Source organism: Protopterus annectens, chromosome 1.part0 (genome assembly GCF_019279795.1).
Source record: "Protopterus annectens isolate FY-2018-M chromosome 1.part0, PAN1.0, whole genome shotgun sequence".
Classification (NCBI taxonomy): Eukaryota; Metazoa; Chordata; order Ceratodontiformes; family Protopteridae; genus Protopterus; species Protopterus annectens.
The window spans coordinates 1,289,038,565-1,289,058,558 of record NC_056725.1 but is presented as its reverse complement, the minus strand read 5'-3'; the positions used below and the strand labels follow the sequence as shown (position 1 = coordinate 1,289,058,558).

The following is a 19,994-nucleotide window of genomic DNA, read 5'->3' as shown; positions in this document are numbered from 1 at the left end:
GTGAAAGCCAAACACACTCTGGCTAGTCTTATAAATGCCCTAGGGCAGATAGCCTAGTATCAACCTATGAACTTAAGCATCCTAATGTCCAGTTTCATTTTTTGCGGATTGACAAAATTAGATTTAGTGGTCCAAATAAATTAGGATGGAAAACATGCTTACTGTAAAGGAACATTTTTGGATTGTGAAACTAGGAGCTTTATTTTCTCCTGGAGTGAATGAATATTAGTTTAAGTCTTGTATTTAAATATGAGTATATGTCTTTAAATGTGAGCCCAAGGAATTGTGATGTCATCTTAAGGAAGTGCTAACTGCTGAACATCTGAATTTTGTCACCATACTGAGGAAGGCTACTGCTGAAACCAGTATATGTTTTTTTTAAAACTGCATACTTTTGCAAGCTATTTACAACATCTCTCATTCACATTCATAATTCTTTGGACAGTATTTGTGAATATTACATATTTTGAAGTCTTACTTTTCTTGCTTTCAGGTAAGATTGCTAACAATAGTACTATCATGTTGTTGTGACATCTGGAACAATAAAGTACAGTAACTTGCTTTTATTTTTAAGATTCTATGTCATATTTGCAAAATGCTTACATTCTTTTTCTGGATTCAGCTTTTCATAAGAGAGGATCATTGTCAGAAAATTCTGACATATGTCATCCAAATACAAAGTACACTGTTGTGCTGCACCATCCACTAGATTCCACCAGTGTGCTGTTCTATCAGCTATTTTCAAAGTGGAGTGCCACTGCTGTTCCTGTCTGTTATATCTTACAAAACTTTCTCCATCAAGGGCATTAAATGAAAACCCATGGTGTGTTCCATCATCTTTCAATTCACAGCCATCAACTTCCTGGAAAATGTGACTTCCTGTCATCAGAAAAGAAGAACTATTAGAATAAACATTAGCCATTAGTGGAGAAAGCAGTACGCTAATTCTTGAAATAAGGTACTAAGATATAAATGGAGACTGTTGTATCATTTCAATAGATATATTTATTTTGCAAGGTCATAAAAGTAAAAGCATGTATCATCATTTTTTTTCATATTTATGTTGGCATTTAATTCAAAATAGGTTTCCATTTCAACAGAGAAGTAAACTATAGCTCATAAAAATACAAACTACATAAAACAAAAAAAACATAATGATAAGCACTGGAAAAACAAGGTCACAGGAAACAAATTAGGACAGAAGTATTCAGAAAGATCTGAAATGCTGTGGAACTGCACTAAATAGCTCAGATTTTTAGAGTGACACAGTCAATGCTGGTTAACTATAGACACAGCTAGCAAAGCACCAGCATGCTAGGTAAAAGGCTGCATAGTAAATTACCACAGCTGATTCTGACAGCAATCACATTACTGAAGTTGTCATACTATGGGTGGTCACGTGATCAAAGTGAGAGGCATAGTGAGGTGGTATGCCCAATGTTAAGCTTATTCACATGCACAGCAAAGTGCCTTATAGCTACAGCACCAGCAGAGGAAGCAGACCACAGAGGAATACCACAGCAAAATGCCTATTCATTTACACATACAAATGGGAAGGAAAGGAAAAAGGGAATCAGAAATGAGGCACAACTATGCACAAAAAAAACACATTAGACTAATATGAAGGGAAGAGGTTGGGGAAGGTGGGCATTTTTGGGTGGGAGACATATGGCCTTTTTTTTCATTTTGTACAGAAAAGAGTAAAAGGAAATGACATCAAGAGATGTGGGAAGGAGGAAAGAAATTAAGGAAGAAAGAAAACAAGGAATAGAGAGGGTAGCAGGGAGTAGACAAACATAAAACACAGAGGTAGAGAAGGTATGGACACTAGAGGAGACAACAATGGAGAGAGAGGCAAACTGACAGAGGTTGCACAAGTGGTGATGCAGAGGAGTGGATTACAAACAGGGTATGGGAAATAACGTGCAAGGAAGGGAAACACCATGAGGGACAGGCCAGGTTAAGGAATGTCTATCTAACTGGGCCAGAGGACAATCCAACCAGACATCAGACATCTTCATGGATGACATCATGGACAGGGATCTGTCTGTGGTGGGTGAGTTATTGGCCATATGACTATCAGCTGAGCAAAGCAATGCTCCAGCATCCCAGTGTGGCTGCCCAACTGTTGGCCCACTACCAATATGACCAGCTACTGCACCTGCTGTCAGGTGACCAATGGGGACCTCTCCAGAAACTCTCAGGACAAGGAGCTCTCATTCCCCCATCCTGAGAGGTACACATGCAGTCCACCAGTGAGTCATCTAGCTCACCTTTTACAGGGTCACCTTCATACCATTGAAGAATGGAAAATCTAATGACTACTGGAGACCCAGTAGCAGGTATACTGGCTGCTGCAGGCCATTGTGACCACTGCTGTTCCATATCCTGCTCATCAGCTGACTCTATAAAAAGATAGAACAAAAAAGAGAAAATACAAAATGCTACATATTATTACACACAGATATGACAACTTAATTTTAAGTTTACATGACACAGATATCTACATACTATAATGTCCTCTGCTGCTTGGATAACCTGTTACTTCTCCTTAGGAAAGTCTCCCAATTCAAGTCCATCTCCTTTATATTGTAAAATATACAAGAGATAATAATGAGAACAATTTTTCCTACCAACATACAGCAAGGACAGCAGAAAATACACTGCAAATTCATCTAAACAGTTCTTACTATAGAATGCTGATCTTTCTAACCACTTCCTCCCACTTGTGGATCGGGTTGTGGTTAAGCCACCACAGGTCACAACACCACTGCTGTCACTACTCACCACAGCAGGTGATTCCGGTGGTATATTCTTTGCCCTGTGAAGCTGTTATGAGGTATCAGTCTTATAGGTGAGACCACCATACTGCACCAGTAGGTGCTCCCTATAACACCTTTACAGCAGACAGAGAAAAATATTGGTGCTTTGGCTGCACTAGATGGCAGCCCTTCTGCAACCAACACCTAAAAAAGCCTTGTCTACTCAACAGGTTAAAACAAAGAAGTAAAATGGTAGCCCAATGAATAGAGCCACATTATGGATACCATGTAATGCACATCAACAGGCAGTAACAGTGTGCAATGGAAATATCAACAGCACAGACAGGTAGTGCTGTGAGCTTCACAGTGTCCATATATAAGCATAATGTACATACAACTCCTAGCCCAGGAACTGTCAGAGATGATCACACTAAACCACATAATTAGCATAATTACTGCACTAGAAGGTTGGTTTTAACATGATAAAAAGCACAGTAAAAAATACTATGGGAGACTGTATTACAATGAGCAGTTTAGGAATAGGAATACAATGGATAACAGTAAGTACTGCAATATAGTTATACAGATAGCAGACAGGGCAACAAGTAATGGATCTCAGGACTGCAGGGTGTGCAAATGGGTGTATGAACAGATACTGAACAGTGCATTCTGTGAAGTAACATAACACAAGGTATGAGCTTACAATCCTGCTATGGAAGAGTGGAGAGATCACCGTTACAGGAAAAAAAAAGAGGATAACGGTAAGACGGGCATCTGATTAGCCATGGTGGGGGGTGGCTACACCATAATATGTGCACACAAACTGCAGAATATGCTACAGGGATAACAAGGCCTCTTGTACATTAGTCAATGTTCTGTCAGTGTAGTGCTATAAGTAAATCAGCAGTAGTAACACTGCTATAGGAACCACCTACTTCATAGATATAGCATGCATCCCCAATATGTTTTTAGGAACATAATTAAAGGACAGAGCATGAGGGTTTCCAGACTTAATGCATTAGATGAAGGCTTTCAGTCTGAATTATTGGACTTGAAGAAAAAAATTACTGATAGAGGATATAGGACCAATGAGATTGAGAAGGGGCTCTCAGATTTATACAGCTTACTATGCACCCACTCAAGAGTATGATACCCACATTACAAATAATGGAGTGAGAGGTATGATGGTACCTGTGTTCTTTACCACTGACAGTAATGATATTTTGGACATTATCAGGAGAAACTGGGGGATTTTAACAGTGGACCCAGTAGTTAAAGAAATTGTGGGTGTTGAACCAAAGTTCAGATTTAAGAATAAACATAACTTGAAGATGTTACTTTGCTACCCAACAAACAAGTCGGATCGATCATTAGAGGTTACACCCTACACTTATCCATGTGGTAAATGCCAGTTCTGCTGTTTTATTAATAGAAGTGGGAGTTTGAACCATCTAGACACTGACCAGAATTTTAATTTCAACATCTCTGCCTCCTGTGAAACACCCCATGTGGTTTATTTAGCTAAGTATATTCTTTGTCACTCATTCTATGTAGGAAAAATGGATAGAGCACTGAAAGATAGAATAAGGGAACACCTATATAGTTCTAGAATATGTTCTAGTAACAGTGCCCTATCCAAGCATACCTTATTGCAAGGAAATGATCATACATTTAAGTTTATGGTGATAGATATTAATGTACCTAGCCTACGAGAAGGTGACATTAGAAACATGACAGAAGGTAGAGAGGTCAAGTGGATACTCAGACTGAGAGCAGACAGTGCTAGAGGCCTCAAGGAGAGGGCATACCTAAAACCTACAAGCTACAATGGCAAAGGCAAGTTTATGTAAGGACAGTATATGCCTTTAAATTCTGGACTTTCATTCGAAACTGATTCTCTGAATTCTATTGGTTGACTAATTTGAAACTGATTCTCTGAATTCTATTGGTTGACTAATTATATTTAAATGTCTTAGTTTGATTAAGATGCTTTTACTGGTCTGAAGAAGCTCACAGCAAAAGTGCTTACCATTTTTTATTTTATGTAATAAAAGTTTTATGGTTTGAATACTGCCTGGCTACATCAGTGCTGTTCTGTGCGTTGGATTATTTGAATAAAAATAAAAATAAAATACCCTTTTTCTTTCAATGGCTAAAATATAATGTTTTCTGAAAGCATTCAACTTTTCTACATCTGGTAGAGTAATACAAATAAGACAAAAACAGACAGCACTTAGTATAAGTAGAAGCACAGGCTGTACCAAATGTCTTAGCATGGATAACTTTCATTATAAATGAAAGCCTGTGAGTGTATCTGTAAATCCGGGACAATTGTTCCTATTAGGAGGGTTAAACTTCATTATTTGATGGTGTACATAGTTCTGTGTATCTGTTTATTAAATTAATAGCTTATGAGGGTGTTTGTGGGTGTGTGTCTGTTTTTTTGGTTTGAGGGTTTTCATTAAAACAAACAGTTATGTAAGATGTGGTTGAAATGGATATGACAAGAATCAACTGTATAAAAGATCAACCTGACAAACATTTGTGTATGTATCTAACAAAAAAGGTGAAACAACACATTAAAAAAAGCTGTTATACACAACTTCTTATCAAAATGGCAACACTTTCCAGATTATCTTTGAATATAGATGGTCTCACAGGTATATAAAAAAATAAAGCATAGTGAACTATATTAAGAAACATATAGTGCAAATAGCTATGCTACAGGAGACACATTTGGAAAGAACTGAGCATGTGAATTTGAAAAAAAGAAAGTATTTCTGGATGGTTATTCAGTGGAATATCTCTTGGCCCAAGGAAAAGGGGAGTACTTATATTAATTACTAGAGGAGCTCCAATAGTGATAGAAGAGGAAAACAAGATAATAATGGTAGATTTGTAGTAGTAAGGGGCTACTGGCAAGGGAGGAGGATTAAAATGGCATGTATTTATATTCTACCTAAAACTGCTACAATAGATCTTAAGAAAATTCTGGGAGAAATAATCACCTTTCTGCAGGGAACATTACTTATAGGTAGGGGTGGAATTTGATTTGCATCAGTTAGGATATGTACAGGGGGCTAGAAGTGAAAATATAACAAAAGATGATTGATTTTTTTAAGACATTTATGAAAATATTTGTCAAGGGTGATGTGAATTCAGTAGTAGGAGCTTGGAGAGAACTTACATATTACTGCCCAAGGTACAACAACCAAGCTAGGCTAGACAGAAATTATATTATACAGGAACAGGTGCATTTAATTGAAAGTGTTGATATGCAACCAATAACTATTTCAGATCATGCACCAATAATAGCTAAAATAAAAATGCAGGGTAATGAAATTAAAATGAGATACTGGTGCTTCCCCCATCTGTTAAAAAGAGAGGAATTTAAGGAATGTGTAGTGGAAACCATTTTGGAAGTTATTAAGGAAGATAGAAATTTCTTCAGAAATATATAGTAAGGGAGTGGTGTAAAATGAAAGTGGAGTTTAAAAATAGGGTAGAAATAAAACAAAAAAGATACTTTTAAGAAGTAACAAGAATTATTTGAAGAGTCTGACAAAGGTTAAAATATTGCGGGATTCTCTCAGAACAAGAAGAGGCACAAATGCAGAGTGCTAAAGAGAAAACAAGGGAGAATCTGGATAATATGAATGGATTTAAAATGATTGCTATTAAGCACATTTTTTTTATAATAATACCAGAGCAAAAAAGCTTTTAGCACAATGGCTCAGGCAACAGAAAGTAAATTGGATTGTTGCCAAGCTTAGGGAGCCTATAGCAATGAAATTAAACAGAGATCCTGTAGAGGTATTGGAAATATTTTGGAAATTTTATGAAAACCTATATAAAGCAGAGAAATGTGAACATCAAGAAAAAGTACAAACAGAAATGTTTATGGAAGAATTAAATATTTCAAGATTAGAGGTAGATGAGGTTTAATTATTAACAGTTATGATATGAGGAGATGAGATAAAAAAGGTGATGCATAACCAATCTACTGAAATGTCCCAGCAATACATGGTATTCCTGTGGAAGCTAGGATAGAAGAAAATGATAAATATCTGAAAGTTTGTGTTTAATGGTATTTTAAAAGGAGAAGCGCCAACATCCTATATGAAAGATTGTAAAGTCCCATCAAATCCAGCTTCATATAACCCATTTTAATCTAAACCATGATTATGAAGTGTTTATCCAAACTGCTCAGATAAGGTGGAATCAGTGTTTATTACTCAGGGAAGGAGAAGGAAAAGAAAGAGGTGTAAAAGAACTTGTAAATGAGGATCCAGGGCTGGAATCATTACATAATTAAAAGTTAACCCCTTCAGGCCTGCACTACCATACATTCCACTGGCTAATGTTCGCTCCCTGGAAAACAAAATGGACTACATAAGGCTAGAACTAACTAACCAGAGCAAGGTGAGAAACTCTTGTGTATTTATCTTCACTGACACTTGGCTGCGCTCTAGCATAAATGGCAGTGCAGCTCATGTGGAGGGACTATCATTATTTTGTGCAGATAGAATACAGTCTCTCTGTGGGAAGGCAAAGGAGGTGGTATCTGCATCTACATAAATAACAACTGGTGCACCAGCTGTGAGGTGGTAAAAACACACTGCTCTGAGGACCTAAAGTTTATGTGACTAAAATGCGACCCTTCTACCTACCATGGGAATTTAACAGTGTCATCAGTATCACAGCAGTATACATACCTCCCAGTCCCAACACAAACAAAGCACTAGCTGAACTGTATCAGTCTATAAATGATTTGCAAAATCAAAATCCTGATGGAGTACATATAATAGCAGGTGACTTCAATCAGGCAAACCTGAAAACAGTCCTACCTCAATACTTCCACTATGTAGACTTTGCAACCAGAGGGGAGAATACACTGGACAAGGTTTGTACAAATATTAAGCTAGTACTTAAGGCAGCACCTCACCCCCATTTGGACAACTCAGATCACCTTGCCATTATACTGCTACCATCATACAGACCACTGCTGACCAGGGGGTAACCATCAGTGAAGCAAGTGAGAATATGATTTCTCTTTTCTTTACAGAAAATGTATTAGCATTCTAAATATGTATTTCTGTAGATGTGAACTTTATTTGAAATGTGTGGAGCTTTTCTCCCCGGGCCTCTACTGAAAATAGACATATATCCAGCTAGACTAGCCCGGTCAAGAAATGTAAAATAAAATAAAATAAAATAAAATATGGCCGGAGGAAACAGTCTCAGCACTACAAGACTGTTTTGAGAGTATGGACTGTTACATCTTCAAGGAGGCAGCCATGGTAAGCCAACACATCAAGCTGGAGGAATACACTGAATCAGTGATGGTTTACATCTCAAAATGTGTTGACGATGTGACAGTCACCAAAAGCATCATCAAAAGAGCCAACCAGAAACCCTGGCAAACAAGTGAAGTGTATGAGCTCTTGAATGCAAGGAATGTGGCATTCAAATCTGGTGATAAAGAGGCTCTCAGATTGCTGGATCTCAATTAAACAAAGGGATGAGGGAAGGCAAATGGAAATATGGTCAAAAGATCATAAGCCACTTCTCTGAACAAAAGGACCCCAGGCATCTGTGCAGGGCATTCAGTCTATAACAGATTATAGGTCCCAATTTTCACAGTGTGATGATGATACAGAATTCCTAAACAAGCTCAACATCTACTTCAGTAGGTTTGAGGAAGGGAACAAGACAGCAGCAGAGAAAATCATCAACAACCAGAGAGAGGAAGAGCTCAGCCTGAACCCTGCTGATGTCAGAAGGACCCTATGAAGAGTTAACCCCAGGAAAGCAGCAGGATCTGATAACGTTCTTGGAAGAGTGCTCAGAGACTGTGCAGACCAACTAACAAATGTACTCACAGACATCTTCAACAACTCACTGAGTCAAGCCATTGTGATCAAATGTTTCAAGTACACAAACATTATACCACTTCCAAAGAAGTCACCACCTACTAGCCTAAATGACCATCCGTCCCATAGCTCTCACCTCCACTGTGATGAAATGCTTTGAGAGACTGGTCAAAGATGTAATAACAGCCAAACTACCTGCAGACTTCAATCTACTCCAGTTTGCAAACAGACCCAATCACTTCACAGGAGATCCTATTTTTTGGCACTCCACTTATAGCTGGATCACCTGGAGAACAATGTGTGGCTACTATTCATCAACTTCAGTTCAGCTATCAATACAATCATCCCACAAAATCTGATCAGAAAGCTGGCTCAACTGGGCATCATCACTCGACTATGCAACTGGAATCTGCACTTTCTTATAGACAGACCCCAGAAAGTATGCATAGACCCCAGAAAGTGTGCATAGGTAAGAATACATCAGAGAGCATCACCCTGAACACGGGAGTCCCAAAAGGATGTGTCCTAAGTCCCCTGCTTTTCACCATACTAACCCACGACTGTACTGCCAAGCACAGCTCAAACCATATCATCAAATTTGCAGATGACACGACAGTTGTGGGCCTCATCAGGAATGATGACATGACAGCCTACAGAGAGAAGGTGAATCAGTTCATAAGTTGGTGTTCTAACAATAATCTTGCACTAAATGTCAACAAGATGAAAGAAAAAATTGTGGACTACAGGAAGAGCAACATAGAGGACTCTACACTCATAATCAATGAAGAAACAGTTGAGAGAGTAAAAAGCACAACATTTCTGGGGGTGCACATTGCAGAAGACCTGACATGGTCAGCCAACACAAATGACATCATTAAGAAGGTGAACCAATTGCTTCACTTCTTGCGAAGCTTGAGGAGAGCAAACCTATCACCAACGGCTCTCACAGCCTTCTATAGGGGCACCATCGAAAGTATAATGACAACCAGCTTTACAGTATGGTATGGAAGCTGCTCTGCTTCCAAGCACCAGTCCCTCCAGAAGGTAGTGAAAGCAGCTGAGACAATTATCAGGAACTCCCTCCCATCCATACAAGACCTGCACATGTCCAGATGTCTCAGCAGGTTCATAGGTTGGTACTAGGCTATCAGCCCTAGGACCTATACAAGCCTAGCCATAACAATTCCCTGGATATTTCTTCCCACAATATTTACTTCTCTGGATCCCTGTCTATCCGGGTGACTGACATGATTCCTGGGGTGAATTTCCTATCTCCCATCCAATCATCAAGGTTCCTTTTGAAGAGGGCCAAGGAGGTGCTCTGCTTGACATGTATGGGCAGTCTATTCCAGAGTCTGGGGAGTCTCTGGGTCAGGGAACCTATCCCTCCAGCATGTTTTGTTCATTGTGATGACAAGGTTTAGATCCCTGGACCATGTGGCTCTGAGGGATTGGGATTTCTTTAAGTGGAGCATGTCCAACAGCTCAGGGTTTGACATGGCCTTGTATGTTAAGCAGAGATCGCCTCTGAGTAGATGATATGCCACAGAGTATAGCTGGAGCTTTTTAGACGGTCAGCATATGACATCTGCTTTAGGCCTGTGATTCTTTTAGTGAGGTATTTCTGTGGCCTTTCCAGCTGTTGCAGATGTCTTGTGAGGTACATACCAAATGGGGCATTGTACTCTATAATGGGTCTAATGAGGGATGAGTACAGTGAGACAATGACCTCCTTTTTTCTGGATGAAAAGCCCTTAGTGATGAGGTATGCCACATAGAAGGATTTCCTGACTGTTGTGGCGATGTGGTTATTGAAAGTGAGACCACTGTCCACCTGTGTCCCTCATCACACTTTTGATGTTTAGTGTACTGCCACCTATGTGCTAATTCATGGGTACATGTTTTTTTCCAAAGGGAATAACTATACACTTCTTGGCATTAAGCTTGAGCCCATGGCTCTGGCACCAGGATCTGTTTCTGTAAAGCCCTTTTGTAGAATATCCACATCATTTGAGGATTCAATAATGGCTCCCAGTTTGCAGTCATCTGCAAACTTTGTTAGCCAGAGTCCCTTAGTGTTGGCCTGTAGTTCAGAGAAGTAGATGCCAAACAAAAGTGGTCCCAGGACTGAACCCTGAGGTACTCCACTTGTCTGGAGCTGGATTTGGAGTCAGCTACTTTTACAGTCTGGGTTCTGTCAGTAAGCCAGTTGGCAACACATCGAGTGACGTAGGGATTTATGCCCAGCTTAGTATGTTTATCTACGATTCCAGAGTGGGGGATGGTGTCGAAAGCCTTGGCGAGGTCCAGATAGGCTGTGTGGACCACCTTACCCTTGTCCACAGCTCTAGAGACTGATTCGAAGAAGTCAGTCACATTCAGGAGACAAGATCAGCCCTTCACAAACCCAAACTGGGTGGGGTCCAGTGTTTGAAGGTTGCCAATGTCTTTGTTTATAAGTTCCATGATAATGCATTCCATGCCCTTGCAAATCAGGCTTGACAGACTGATGGGACGGTAGTTCCTGGGATCCAAGGTGGATCCCCTCTTGTGGAGTGGGATAACTGTAGCTGTGCGCCACTCAGTGGGCATGAAGCCTGAGGTGAGGCTATGATTAAACATGACACTTAGGTGAGATGCCAGTTCATTTTGTAGTTCATGTAGTACACAGCCTGGGATGTCATCTGGTCCCATGGATGCTGTATTCTTAGCTTTAGAGAGTGCGGTTTCTACATGTGTGGCCATGATTACTGGAATTTGGCAATCTTTTGGTATTGAGATGGGCACTTTAGGGGGTGAGAGGGGGGGTGAAGCTGGCACTAAATCGATCTGCCAGGATACTGGCAATATCCTTGGGATCAGTATATTTAATGCCATTCAGTTGTAGCTCAGAGAAGATCTGGGCATTGCCATTTAGATTCTTGACATAACTATAGAATGCCTTGTGGTTGCCTTTGGAATCTTTGGCAATTTTATTTTCATAACTAGCTTTTGAGGATTTTATGAGGGATCTCAGCTTCTTACTGATGCTGGTGAGGGAGTTTTTTGCATCCTGGGATTTTCCTCTTTTCTGCAACAATTTCTACCTTCTGTTGTATAGTTTGTTTATAGCAGGGGACCACCAGTTTGGTTTCCTTTTTTGGAGAAGAGCATCTTAGTTCTATTTGGGATGGCACGATTCATGCATGAGTGGATGTGCTCATACAGTGCCTTAGTGTAGGATTCTGCAGTCGAACTTTCAGATCCGGTCTGCATGGGTGTCATGAAGTTTGTCACTTCTGACTTCAGTAGCATGAAGTTGGCTTTGGAGAAGTTTTTTAAGGAGGTTTCCTTACTGGGGGGGTGGGGGTGGGATGTGGATGACTAGGGTGATTTGCTTATGGTCAGACCTGACCAATGAGGCGGTGACCACTGGTGCGGAGCATCTATCTCCCATGTTGGTAATGACCAGGTCTAGGATACTGGAGCCCCTGGTGGGACAATGGATTAGTTGATCCAGGGTGTTGGAATTTATGAATTCCAAGAACCTTTGGGAAAAGGAGTTGGTACCCAAGTAGTTTTCCCTGTTAATGGCAGGGTAGTTGAAATCGCCCAATATTAGGGCGTTTGGTTGTATCTTAATATTTTCCAGTATGTTTAGAAAGGTGTAGTGAGAATCTTGGGGCATGGTGGGGGATCTGTAGCAAGCTACAATTTGGATTGCAGTCTTACCTAGTGTTAGCTGCACCTGGAGAATTTCAGATGCATTGTGTTGGGCAACTAGCCTGGAGGTGTGAATATCCTTGGTGAAAATGGACACTCCTCCACCTTTAGTGTTTTGGTCTTGGTTTTGTGGCCGAAAAGTGTGGTAAGAGTTATAGCCTGGTATTGCAGAGGTGCTCTCTGGAGCCTTGAACCAGGTCTCAGTTACTGCACAGATATCGATGTTCTCCATTTTTATGAGTGCCTTGAGAGGGTGCATTTTGAGGTTTAGACTTTTAGCATTGAGTAGCATTACCTTCAGATTTTGAATGCTTGTATCTGTTACAGTGGTGGTTTTTATCCTTTGAACCTTGCCTAAAAAAGGCACTACAGGGGTGGCAAGAGCTTTAGCCAGAAACCTGAATCCCAGGGGTGACAGGTGCAGACCATCTCTGGCAAAGCATCGTGGTTTGTTGATCATGTCTTCCCAGGCAGATACTGGATCCCCTTTGAATGACACCAGAAGCTTAGCCAATTGAAGTCAATCATTTTGTCCTTAAACTGTGGTATCATTCTGGGTGAAGGCAGGATGCTACTCAGGGTCATACCTGCCTGGGCCACATGATCCGATAGCTCCTCCATGTCTCTTTTCATGTAGTCCAGGGAGGTACATCTCAAGTCATTCACTCCAGCATGGACAATGACAGAGTCGTACTTGTACTTGTTGTGGAGTAACTTGAGTGCATGTGTTACGTGGTGGATCTTGGCACCCGACAGGCAGCTGACTGTAATTTTCTCCTTGTTCAGCCTGGTGAGTGGGACATCAGTGTGCCTGACTATAGAGTCACCTATGACTAAAGTGTTGGGTGGCACACTGGTGTTGCGAGCTATGTGTCACTTTGGTTGTGACTGGTGTTTGCGTTTCAGCTTCGGAGGTCCTTGTTGCTTGGGCAGGTTAATGTTAAGGGCCTCCACATATGTGGGTTTAGTGTTGCTATGTGTGGGTGTTGATGGTGTGGGTTTTGAAGGGCTATGCGTTGCTTGAGGTGTAGTGCAAGTGTTAACCTTCTCCTCTTGACTGTCTAGCACAATCTTGGCCGGAGAGAGCTTTGCTTCCAGTTTGGCTATGTAAATGCATCTCTCACAGGTGGTAGGAGGAGAGGATTGTGTACATGAGGCAGTTGCCGCATTGCCCCAGTATGCCCAGATTCACCAGGTGGACAGGAGAAATCACCGAAAGCTGACCCTTGGACATGCCTGTTTAAGTGCTTTTTTGTAAAGTATAAGAGTTGTTTTCCCTTACCATTGCAAGGTACTTTGCAATTATAGGCTGTTTAGTGCCAACAATTAATTTCTCCTTATTGACAAGAAGAGTTGAGTGCTTGTATCTGTTTCAGGCTTCCTAGTGCTTTCCAGCAGGTTCTAGAGCAATAGTTTAACTGTAGCCTCGCAGTGCTGCACAATGCAAAAAATGTGCAAACACATGCGTTTTTAAGCCAGAAAGTTGAAAGGGATAGAAATCAGCCCAAAAAGGCTAAAAAAATTACAATTTCAGAGCTGGAAACCACTCCTCTAGCGTTAGAGAGGCAGTACAATGCTCACCACTCCCACTGGTAAGCAGTAGGACTTCCCTCTATCACAGCAAGGTCTGGATAGCTCTGAACACAGAAAAAGTCCTGAGACAAGCAAAGCCTGGGATATGGACTGGCTAGGAAAGGTGGGAAATGAGCAAACAAGATAGTTTTTTTTTTGTTTTTGTTAAAACAGGCTAAACAATGCAATAATACAGTAAATAAACACAGAAAAGTATAACACACTTGAGTGTGTAGTCCTAAACAGTAAATGCAATTAAAACTCTACAAAATTAGCAATTTAAAACTTTTTATATGAAGCAAGGCAAGTGCACAACTGAAAAATGATTTAAGAGGCAGTAATACAGCAGAATAAGTAGCTAGTCTACATATACAGAGAAGTCTATAGAGAGAGAAAAGCAGCAAAAACACACAAACAATTCAGATGCAGGGCAACCTAGAGCACTTGAGTTGTAGCAATATTAAGGCAATTACAGTTATAATAAATGCTCTAAAATATACTCTATATTTCCAAAATGTTTGAGAAGCACAGTCAGAACACAAGGAGATTCAGGCATTTTTTTTTTTTGAAAGGGAGAAAGGAAAAACAGAAGGCCTTCTCAGATGTTCTCTCTGTATTAGGTAGAATGAGCTAATGACACTAGACTGGGAAGAGTGTCCCAGATAAAATTTACAGTAGGGGTGGGCAACTGCAAAGCCACCAAGTATAATAACAAGACACCAACAGGGAGGGAGGGTGGGGACCAATACTAAAGCTATTAGCCTACACTCTTTAGACAGTAACACTACAGAGAGCCACAAAATGAAAGTTTTTAAACAGATAAAGGAGCTAGAGACTCTACAGAATGCTTTTAACTGCAAACAAATCAGTTACCCATGCAGATTAGTTAATAGCAATAAAATGCACTAAAAACAATGCAGAAGGCAATGAAAAGTGCTATATATATAAATTGCTAGAAACAATAATCAGTATAAATAAGCCAAAAAACAGGATACTTATATATCTCAGATCAGAGTTGTAGTTAATGCCCCTCCTCCACTCTGCTCAGTGTGTGTATAGACAGAAATCCTCTAGAAGTTAGGGCTTAAATACCAGAAGATACAACCTTAGACAACTTTTTTTTTTAAAAAAAGCACAAAAGAACCAGCCCCCACTAGCCAGCAGCCAGTTGCAGGGCAAGAAAAATAACCAGGGATAGCACTCATCCTGCTTACAAGCTGTTCTCACATTTAACATCAGGAAGGTGGTTTCAATGCATACGCTGCAAAACCACGAGATTCAGAAATAGGTTCTTTCCACTAGCCGGTTACTGAACTCTAGGAGCAGTACCCTTTACAGTAGACATTAAGGCAGTAATCCAACAATACTGAAAAATCTCTATAGTGCAATATGTAACAAGGGCTAACCTGCACCGAGACAGCAAAGTCAGCAGTAATCAAACTGAACTGTCTTACTGTGCAATATAAATGTTGGCCTTAAATCAATCACTTAAGTGCATTTTTTCCAGTGAAAATAAGATAATAACCTAGTAATGATTGACAATCTGTTAAATCAGTGCAATTATGCAAGTATTTATTATTGTTGTGTTTGTCATCTGTGTCTACAGAATTTTGTATATTATTGTATATTATTGTCATGTTAAATGTAGTCTACGTTTTGTATGCACATTGAGCCTGAAGAAACATAATTTTGCTGGGTTCATACCTGTGTGAATCAAAGTGACAATAAAGAAAACAGTGTAAGAAACTTCTCTGTGTGGAAGATTTTCAGTCCATATATTTCTAGTTAATCACTGTATATTAATCAGATCAGACAATAGTAGTAGAAGTAGCGAACGTAAACTCGTCAAGTCAAAAAGTAATAATAGAAAATATATAATTCTACAGCATTACTAAGTATTCAAAAGTAATCCAAGCAAGGCAGGCAGTCTGTTTCCAGTCGAAAATCCTTTATTAAGTACACAGACAAGCGATCCAAGTAAAACAAACAACTGATCTATTCAGAAAACCAACGAGGGTTAACTTATTACTCCACAGTAAAAGTCTACATCCTACAAAAAACAAGTATAATGTAGTGAAATTCCAAGGCTATAGATTAGCTCGAATTACCACAGAGATGGAACCATTTTTGAGAAACCTGAACAACTTAGAGAATGATTTTCTAGTGAGAGGCTATGAAAGTCAGATGTTAAAAAACATCCTGGAACCCATTATAGGACTGAAAAGGACTGAAGCACCTTCACTCAACCTCCCCAGTAGAAAAATGTTAAGTAATCCCACAGAGAATAACAAATGCAAAAATAGCTGCATCCTGACATACACTTTGGATTATCACAGTATCAAAAATATTATTGAAGAAAACTGGGACATTGTCACAGGAAACCCTTTTCTGATTAACATCTTAGGTGAAGCCCCATCATTTGTTTATAGGAAGGCCAGGAATATTAGAAGTTTTGTTGAATTTAAACCTAGACCATGTGAGAAAAGCACTAAAAGATGTGAAACTAATTGTACATTTTGTATATTTATACAGCAAGGTGATAGTTTTTATTGCCCTTATTTAAAGAAGATCATTAAAACCAGTGTAGGGGGGTGACTGTAACACTAAAAAAGTAATTTACAGGGCACAGTGCAATGAATGTGATGCATTCTATGTGGGCAAGACTAAATAAACTCAAGCGAAGGATTTCATGTCATCTGTCAGAAATCCGCTCTGGCTGTAAAAATAATGCACTAGCCAAACACCTTTCTCTTCATAAAAGACACAGAGGTTTTAAGTTCCAGATCCTGGATCACATAGACATGGGTGATCTTGAAGGAGACATCCCGAATATTCTGGAGAAACATGAACTTATGTGGCAATTAAAGCTGAACTCTTTTAGAAAGCCTGGAGTAAACTACTACTGTTCAATTAAAAGTGCACTGGAACTTAGAAAATTGCCACATTGTTTACATGACTAATTGTATTTTATTTTATTTTTTTCTACAAATTGGTTTAAAATACCATTTTAAATCATTTGAAATTTAAGTGTATATTTTGTTTCCATCATCATACATATATTTTTTTTTTCTGGTCTGTTTTTTCCACTTTATTCAAAATGATGGTAATAACAATACTAACTAATTATACAATTATATAGGTTTTTAGGGTACTTGTACACAGACCTGAAGAAGTCTAGAAGGATGAAAGCGATCTTTGTTAACAATAGGTTATGAAAATAGAAACTGATTTTTACATGCAAAATGTATATGTATATATTTATATATAATTTTTGATCACAAAATGAACTAAGGTTGATATATTTCCAGCCATGTAGTATATTGCCTTGTATAAAATCACAGACTTAATAATCTACTTAATAACTTGGTTAAATAAGATGTACCATTAAAGTACATTAGGGCTATATATTATTATGACAGCTACTAGGTAGGGCAGGACCAGCTCGAATGTCACACTGATGGGGGAAGGGATGTGAATTTAACATATGTACCAATAACACTTTGTTTTACAGCACAATAAACCACTCCCATGCCTGATAAAAAGTATATATATATTTAGAAAGCTTGTGAGGAAATTATTATTCTATTTTTGTTTTACTTAGATCGTTTGTCTGTGTATTTAATAAAGGATTTTCGACTAGAAACAGACTGCCTCCCTTGCTTGGATTACTTTCGAATACTTAGTAATGCTGTAGAATTATATATTTTCTATTATTACTTTTTGACTTGACGAGTTTATGTTCGCTACTTCTACTACTATTGTCTGATCTGATTAATATACAGTGATTAACTAGAAATATATGGACTGAAAATCTTCCACACAGAGAAGTTTCTTACACTGTTTTGTTTTTAGACCCACTACACTTTAGTGGGTTGTTTTGAGACTTCGGGGATACCACGGAGATTACTTGTTTTTTGTTGGTACTTTGGTTTCTGAGACCAAGGTTTTTGTTCCGTTAAAGGATCCCTGAATCGGTGTGGAATTCCAGCATTTGAAGACATGGATAATGACAGGCTAAAAGATTTACTAACTGTACCTATCTGGAATGATACAGAAGCAGATCAGATACAAATGGATACAGAAAATGGACAGGGAAGAATGGGCCTAGAAAATATGAATTCAGAGACTTTTTCTAAACTAGAAAAGCAACTGAAACGCTTGCAGGGTCTCTACTGGGAACACATTTATTTACAACAAAGCATAGATAAGAAGAGACTACCCCGGGGACTTAGATTGAACAAAAGACCAATGTGGAAAAATATGGATGATTCACTTTCTAAGGAATGGGAAGATATTTTAGAGGATGCCAGCTACAAACTTTTTCGTCTGCTAGTAAGGAACAACCTCAGTGTGCAGGAAGCTACAAAGGCTGACATCACATCTTTAAAAACAACATTGGAAAATGAGAACCACAATAACCTAGATGCTAAATTTGAGCTACTTAAAGAAAGAGTGAAAGGATATGAGCAGTCCATTAAAGAAAGAAAGATTAATAAAATGAAATGAGATCAACTGGACAAAGATGATCCTGGGAGACTTACTAGGAGGTACAATAATAATATCAACAACAGGAGAACCAACAACAGACAAGGTTTTAGTTATTACAGGGGACATAAGGGAAAATATAACCGTGCCAGCAGACCTCAACGGGATTTTCCCAGGGGAGATCCTCGCACAAAACCAGACAGGGGCACAATACAGGACCACCAGGAGACTGCCCCTCTAACATCTCATTCCCCACAATCCCAATCCCCTCTGGCTATCAACACTCCGCAGAAGCCTTTGACATCACAGAAGGATCAGGACAGGAACATAAGCCACAGCGGCAACCAGAACCAAAAGAGAATTCTACAGGATGAATTACAGGACTAGCAGGATAACTGGGACCACAGACAATCCAGCTACCAGGAGCAGCAGCACCATCACAGAGACCAGTTTCTTCAGGAAGACCAATATCGACAGCACAGACATCAACCACCACACCAATACCAAAGCCAGCACCAGTACCAGAACAAGAACGACGACCACCACCAGAACCCCAGAGCTTGTCCCTCTTACCAGGTCCCCCCATACCACAGCCACAGCGAGGAATACTACTATAACCCACCCTAGATTCCAGAAAGAGGAGGAATTCCAGAGGTCTCATACTCTATCCACAAACTCCCAGGGAGACAGGAGAACCAAATCAGTGGACAGGGGTGAGGGAAATACAATACCTGGGCAATCCCGACTGGAACCCCGACTACAACCCAGGTCCCAGGCTCAGATAGAGGAAACAGCCACAATAACAGGTACAATAACAACAACAGGTACCACAATAACAGGTGCTCCACTTATCTGAAACTACTCTGTTAAAGCACTGACTGAAGAGGAAAAAAGTGTGTTGTCCAAAGGACTTACTTTTGTACCAAGCAGCAGGAGTGAGGTTGCTCATGTACTGATAGACCTTAAAATGTTTGTGAGGAAGCTCAACTTAAGGGTACAGTTTCATGGCAAAAGTAATGACACTGAAAATAAGCCTATTGATGAAACTATAAAAAGGCCTAGCAGCTATTGTCCACCACTACATCAAACACTAGCTGCTTTGGAAGTGAAATGTGAGATGGATATTAGGAAACTGTTTAAAAAACCTCCAAAGAAAAAACTTTATAACTAAACACAGGGAGAAAGAAAAGCATTTCTTGAGCTAGGCAATGATAAATCCAGGCGTGTAATGAAGGCAGACAAGGGAGGAGGTATACTTGTGACTGATACCACTAGCTACAACCAAAAGATAGAGAACATGCTGGAGGATAACAGATTTTATGAGTTATTTGCCATGGATGACATAAAAAGAGCATATGATTTATGGATCACTAATTTCACCACATTATGGGAAGAAAAACTTATCACTGAAAATCTTTATAATTATTTATGGAGCCCATGCCCACGTTTACCTTACTTTTTTGGAATACCAAAGCCACACAAGAACAGAGAAGACCCACCTTATAGACCGGTGGTAGCAAGTGGAGATTCCCTTACTGAAGCCACAGCCATTTACCTTGATTACTTGCTGAAACCTCTAGCAGAAAAGAATAAGTCATAC

At 39.5% G+C, this 19,994-nt stretch overlaps 1 protein-coding gene across 2 annotated transcripts in view; it reads right to left on the bottom strand.

Moving 5' to 3' along the window:
• Positions 1–19,994, bottom strand: part of LOC122797624 (class I histocompatibility antigen, F10 alpha chain-like) — a 609,100-nt gene that overhangs the window by 288,011 nt on the left and 301,095 nt on the right. For both annotated transcript variants that reach the window (XM_044066180.1, XM_044066172.1), the window contains exon 3: positions 604–879. In XM_044066180.1, coding sequence (XP_043922115.1) covers positions 604–879 — 276 coding nt within the window. The remainder of the gene's footprint in view (positions 1–603; positions 880–19,994) is intronic.